This window comes from Mustela erminea, chromosome 3 (assembly GCF_009829155.1).
Source record: "Mustela erminea isolate mMusErm1 chromosome 3, mMusErm1.Pri, whole genome shotgun sequence".
NCBI lineage: Eukaryota > Metazoa > Chordata > Mammalia > Carnivora > Mustelidae > Mustela > Mustela erminea.
This window is the reverse complement of record NC_045616.1, coordinates 13,565,528-13,572,614: the sequence shown is the minus strand read 5'-3', so window position 1 is coordinate 13,572,614 and position 7,087 is coordinate 13,565,528. Positions and strand designations below refer to the sequence as shown.

Below are 7,087 nucleotides of genomic sequence, written 5' to 3'. Positions count from 1 at the left end.
CCATCTTGGCTGCTGCAATATTTTTGAGACAAATATGAAAGGGACCTTCCTCTGTGTTGGAGGAGGGCCACAGGAAAAGGGAGAGCTAGTGCAGGGTTGTCCCAAGTCTAAACCAATAGGGCCATCAGTGGGACAAAGGGATCAAATAGTATGATGCTGGGAGAGAATGCTGGATCTCCGGAGGCTGCAAAAGTTGATGGAAGCTTCATAGGAGGAGATGCACCAGCCCAGGCTGGGAACCAGCCAACTTGTTGTCCCAGTAAGGAAGCTTCTAAGAACCTGAACTCTTCCCATGAGAGAAGAGTCAGCTCTTTAAACATCTCGTAGGCTCAGAGAGTAAGAACTGGTTTGTAACTCCTTCTCTTCCCCTATGCACTTCCCAAATAGGAGGACCCTATGGTCAGGGGCAGGGGGAGAGAGAAACTGCCCAAATCCTTTCCCTCAAGCACAAGGGTGTCACCAGGAAGGAGTCCTATCTGGGGAGAGGATAAGACTGAATGTTAATCAGATTATGAATTTTTAGTATTCATGGGATTGGGCTTTCAAATTAGTGAACTTAGATGCTGTTTGTGTTTATAACTGAAATTGGTTGTGATACATTTATTACTGTGGAAGTCATGTACCTACAGGAGTTTCATCCAATTGCCAGGCGAAATAAGATAGAAAGGAAAATAAGAAGCAAAAATGTAGAATTTAGGTCACATCTAAGGATCATGCTTACATCCATTATGTGTATTAATTACCCACTTATTCTTAAATCCCACTGCAGAGAGTGTGGGATCTCCTGCAGTGATAGGGCTGAAGAGGAGATGGAAACAGCTAATGACAGCACAGGTGGGGATTTCATCTTAGTGGGCTTCTCTGAGCGGCCTGAGTTAGAGCTGATTCTCTCCCTCTTTGTCCTGACATTCTACACGATAACCCTTGTGGGCAATGTGGCCATCATCTTGCTCTCGATCCTGGACACTGGACTCCACACACCCATGTACTTCTTCCTTAGAAACCTCTCTGTTCTTGACCTCTGCTTCACTACCAGCATTGTCCCTCAGATGCTGGTGAACATGTGGGGTGGCAACAAGAAGATTAGCTATGCTGGCTGCATGGTCCAGTACTGGGTGGACCTTGGCACTTGGCTCCACTGAGTGTGTTCTCCTTGCAGTGATGGCAATAGACTGCAGCTTCCTGGTGTTCTGGTTTTGCCAACTCCTTTCTACAGTCCTCAATGGCCATGGTGCTGCCTCGATGTGGAAACCGGCGTGTGGACCATTTCTTTTGTGAACTGTTGATCATTGTTAAACTCTCCTGTGTGGATACTGGCCCAACAGAATCTAAAATGTTTATCGCCCGACTAATCATCCTAGGCATGCCTGTCTCCATCATCTTGACCACTTATCTGTGCATCACCAGAGCCGTAGTAAAAATGTGCTCAGCAGAAGGAAGGAAAAAGGCCTTTGGGACCTGTGCCTCCCACCTAATGGTAGTCTCACTCTTCTATGGAACTATTATGTTTTTGTATCTGCAGCCCAAGGACAACTACTCCCAGGACCAGAGCAAAGCACTGGCGGTGCTATACATGATCCTTGCTCCCACACTCAACCCTCTGATCTACACACTGAGGAATAAGGATGTGAAGAAAGCAGTCAGGAGGTTGATAGGGAAGGAGCAGGTATAGGGAGATCAAGAGTGGGAAGAACAGGCGAGGCAACCACTGGAGACATATGTGGGGTGTACCTGTTTTAACTGCACTTGCTTCATCTTCCTTTGAGGGGCTTGGAAAATCTGCTGTGTTCTAACCGATAGCTATTCCTGGGGTCCTTATAGGGTGGGAACTCACCAGAAGGAAACTTGACCATTCCTTAAAGTAACCTCTGGCCAAGGCAATCCTCACTGGCAAGTAATTCTGTGACCCACTGTTGATGATTTCCTATTTTCAATGCATAGTCACTAACTTATTCAAATGCACCAAATATACATTTAGATACTATAATAATACCAGTGATAATTCTACTATATTTATTAAGCTGCTACATGGCCCTAGAAGCTTCTTAATTTTCTCCATCACCACATTCACTGCACCATTATCAAAACATTCAGGCATATGGTTTAGTCAGTAACATACAGTGCGATACTTGTCCATCATGAATAAATATATGAGAACAAGAACAAAAGAATAAAAGATGAGTAGACAGAGTTTACACAGTGTACCAAGGATTCCTGTTTCTCAGAACTGGAAGGAATACCATGACTATTCAAGGCCAGGTTATAGAACATGTCAAACTCCATCCAGTTTAGGACAGTTTTAAAGATGTTTGAATAATAGGAATAAACACATTTCCTTGCTGGATATATAGACAATCAATAAATTTCAAAATTACAAAAATTATAACTGAACAAGGGGACTATTATTATTTATTAAATGGAGACAAGCTAACTTGATGTCAATGAGATTCTAAAGGGAATCTCTGCTTACCTTCATAGAAAGAGAGAAGAGGAAAATCTAAGTGACCACAAAAGGAAGTGACCACAAAGGAAGTCAGGGGACTTGATCTGCATTGCTACATCTACATGGTTTTCACATGACCATGGTCCCATGGTTTCTAATCCACATTGTCATTAACAAGTTGCTCATTCATTCATTGTGTGACCCAATATGGGACCCAAGTGCATCCTATTTTCTGACATTTGGCTCAGCCTATAATGACATATCCTTGTAAGAGGAAGTCTCCATTAATTAAAGCAGGACTTGAGAAAAACCACCTCTGACTCCCAGAAGAGTGGTTTCTTCTTACATGGCAGCTCTTGATTGACATGTAGTTATGCCCTGCTAGGACAGACTGAAAGCATTACTTCCGCCCTTCTTAAATTGCTCATCTATGTGCTTAGAAAGGAGCCTAACACTCTGTAAATAATCAATAAATATGGGTCGAATGAATGAATGAACATGGAAAGGTGTCCATACAAGATGGCAGCACAGTTCAGAATATCTCTGAGACATCTTTGTGGAGTTATATGCAACATTTCATTCTATAGGATGGACACTTTGTATTGGCAAGTGACTGAAGATGCAGACTGAAAAAATAAAATTATCATACATATAATGGGCTACAGTCATGTCTATTGAACTCTAATAACCACACTAAAACACAATAGTCAGGCATTAGTCAAAGTATAAATCATTGCTTTAAAGGAGAAAAAGAAATAACTTCAGTGTTTTTCATCAGTTTTTTGATTAAAGCAGTGGTTCTCAACATGAGGCAGTTTTGCCCCACACCCTCACTGCGGGAGACACTTGGCAATGTCTGGAGACAGTTCTGGTGATCATAGCCTAGGAGAGAGGGATTACTGGCATCTAGTAAGTAGAGGCCAAGGATTTTTCTAAATATTATACAATGCACAGTATAGTCTCCTTCAACAAAGGATTATCCAGCCCAAAATGTCAACAGTGCTAAGGTTGGAAGCCCTGAATTAGAGAAATAAAATATTATGGATGTTCTGATGAAAGGTATAACATTTATGAAGGCAACAATAATCATGACAGTGAAATAAATTGATATTATCTGGATTTTTATGAAGTCATTGATTACCCTGTGTCAGAAGGGATCTAACTATGAAAATAGAAACAACTTATTATTATTTATAAGGGAGGCTATTTAATGCAGAACATTGGTGTCCCAAGTGATAAATGGGTTGTAAATCCAAACAAGATATATTGAAGAAACCCTGAGATTTGTAACAGTATGAAGCTGCTAACATCCCTATACTTGAGATAAAAGAAGTTGGTTTTAGTAGAACCCAAGATGTAGGGTTATCTGGAAGAAATGGCAGCCAGAATGGCAGACTGGTTTTGCAGGAAATTGAGCAGTAGTTCACTGCTACTCCCTGAGGTGACACCTGAAACAATATGGGGGACAGTACTAGCTTGCCTTATCCCTTCATTCTTTCCTCCAATATTCTGTGGATATAAGAACCAAGAAGATGCAGCCTGCAGGGTCATTAGCGACTCATTGTACTCCCTCAAAATGACTAGATGAGGGAAGGGCAATAAATGTATTTGGAGACTAACAAATATCATATTTGTCTTTCTTTGACTGACTTATTTCACTTAGCATAATATCCTCTAGTTCCAGCCACATCATTGCAAATGGCAGATTTCATTCTTTTTGATACCTGAGTAACTTTCCAATATATATATATATAATTATAATATATAATTTATTTTATATTATATATTTATATATTATATTATATACATTACATATATCATATATAATATATATATTTATCACATTTTCTTTTTCCATTCATTTGACTATGGATATCTGGACTCTTTCTATATTTTGGATATTATGGACATTGCTGCTATGAACATTGGGGTGCATGTGCCCCTCTTGTCACTACATCTGCATCTTTGGGGTAAATACCTAGTAGTTCAATTGCTGGGTCATAGGGTAGCTCTATTTTTAGCATCTTAAGGGACCTCCATACTGTTTTCCAGAGTGGATGTATCAGCATGCTTTCCCATGAACAGTGTAAGAGGGTTCCCCTTTCTCCACATTCTCACCAACATTTGTTGTTCCCTGTCTTCTTAATTTTTGCCATTCTAACTGGTGTAGGATGGTATCTCATTGTGGTTTTGATCTGTATTTCCCTGATGGCTAGTGATGCTGAACATTTTTTCATGTGTCTGTTAGCCATTTGAATGTCTTGTTTGGAGAAATGTCTGTTCATGTCTTCATGTCTTCTGCCCATTTCTTTTTTTTTTTATAAACATATAATATATTCTTATCCCCAGGGGTACAGGTCTGTGAATCACCAGGTTTACACACTTCACAGCACTCACCAAAGCACATACCCTCCCCAATGTCCACAACCCCACCCCCCTTCTCCCAACTCCCTTCCCCCCAGAAACCCTCAGTTTGTTTTGTGAGATTAAGAGTCACTTATGGTTTGTCTCGCTCCCAATCCCATCTTGTTTCATTTATTCTTCTCCTATCCCCTTAAGCCCCCATGTTGCATCACCACTTCCTCATATCAGGGAGATCATATGATAGCTGTCTTTCTCCGCTTGACTTATTTCGCTAAGCATAATACGCTCTAGTTCCATCCATGTTGTCCCAAAAGGCAAGATTTCATTTCTTTTGATGGCTGCATAGTATTCCATTGTGTATATATACCACATCTTCTTTATCCATTCATCTGTTGATGGACATCTAGGTTCTTTCCATAGTTTGGCTATTGTGGACATTGTTGCTATAAACATTCGGTGCACGTGCCCCTTCGGATCACTACGTTTGTATCTTTAGGGTAAATACCCAATAGTGCAATTGCTTGGTCATAGGGCAGTTCTATTTTCAACACTTTGAGGAACCTCCATGCTGTTTTCCAGAGTGGTTGCACCAGCTTGCATTCCCACCAACAGTGTAGGAGGGTTCCCCTTTCTCCGCATCCTCGCCAGCATCTGTCATTTCCTGACTTGTTAATTTTAGCCATTCTGACTGGTGTGAGGCAATATCTCATTGTGGTTTTGATTTGTATTTCCCTGATGCCGAGTGATATGGAGCACCATTTCATGTGTCTGTTGGCCATATGGATGTCTTCTTTGCAGAAATGTCTGTTCATGTCCTCTGCCCATTTTTTGATTGGATTATTTGTTCTTTGAGTGTTGAGTTTGCTAAGTTCTTTATGGATTTTGGACACTAGTCCTTTATCTCATATGTCGCTTGCAACTATCTTCTCCCATTCTGTCAGTTGTCTTTTGATTTTGTTAACTGTTTCCTTTGCTGTGCAAAAGATTTTGATCTTGATAAAATCCCAATAGTTCATTTTTGCCCTTGCTTGCCTTGCCTTTGGCGATGTTGCTAGGAAGAAGTTGCTGCAGCTGAGGTTGCAGAGGTTGCTGCCTGTGTTCTCCTCAAGGATTTTGATGGATTCCTTTCTCACACTGAGGTTCTTCATCCATTTTGAGTCTATTTTCCTGTGTGGTGTAAGGAAATGGTCCAATTTCATTTTTCTGCATGTGGCTGTCCAATTTTCCCAACACCATTTATTGTAGAGGCTCTCTTTTTTCCATTGGACATTCTTTCCTGCTTTGTCGAAGATTAGTTGACCATAGAGTTGAGGGTCTATTTCTGGGCTTTCTATTCTGTTCCATTGATCTATGTGTCTGTTTTTGTGCCAGTATCATGCTGTCTTGATGATGACAGCTTTGTAATAGAGCTTGAAGTCCGGAATTGTGATGCCACCAACTTTGGCTTTCTTTTTCAATATTCCTTTGGCTATTTGAGGTCTTTTCTGGTTCTATATAAATTTTTGGATTATTTGTTCCATTTCTTTAAAAAAGATGGATGGTACTTTGATAGGAATTGCATTAAATGTGTAGATTGCTTTAGGTAGCATAGACATTTTCACAATATTTATTCTTCCAATCCAGGAGCATGGAACATTTTTCTATTTCTTTGTGTCTTCCTCAATTTCTTTCATGTGTACTTTATAGTTTTCTGAGTATAGATTCTGTGCCTCTTTGGTTAGGTTTATTCCTAGGTATCTTATGGTTTTGAGTGCAATTGTAAATGGGATTGACTCTTTAATTTCTCTTTCTTCTGTCTTGTTGTTGGTGTAGAGAATGCAACTGATTTCTGTGCATTGATTTTATATCCTAACATTTTACTGAATTCCTCTACAAGTCCTAGCAGTTTTGGAGTGGAGTCTTTTGGGTTTTCCACATATAGTATCATATCATCTGTGAAGAGTGATAGTTTGACTTCTTCTTTGCCGATTTGGATGCCTTTAATTTCCTTTTGTTTTCTGATTGCTGAGGCTAGGACTTCTAGTACTATGTTGAATAGCAGTGGTGATAGTGGACATCTCTGCCATGTTCCTGACCTTAGAGGAAAAGCTCTTGGTTTTTCTCCATTGAGAATGATATTTGCGGTGGGTTTTTCATAAATGGCTTTGATAATATTGAGGTATGTGCCCTCTAGCCCTACACTTTGAAGACTTTTGATCAGGAAGGAATGCTGTACTTTGTCAAATGCTTTTTCAGGATCTATTGAGAGTATCATATGGTTCTTGTTCTTTCTTTTATTGA

The 7,087-nt window shown here is 40.0% G+C and overlaps 1 protein-coding gene across 1 annotated transcript; it reads left to right on the top strand.

Annotated features, from left to right (window-relative positions):
- The first annotated feature begins 718 nt into the window (after positions 1-718).
- On the top strand, positions 719-1,957 carry LOC116585895 (putative olfactory receptor 2W6). Its single transcript, XM_032335248.1, is given in 3 exon segments — positions 719-1,115; positions 1,117-1,172; positions 1,174-1,957. Coding segments are annotated over 3 exon segments (942 nt in total). The 5' UTR covers positions 719-728; the 3' UTR covers positions 1,673-1,957.
- The last annotated feature ends 5,130 nt before the right edge of the window (positions 1,958-7,087 follow it).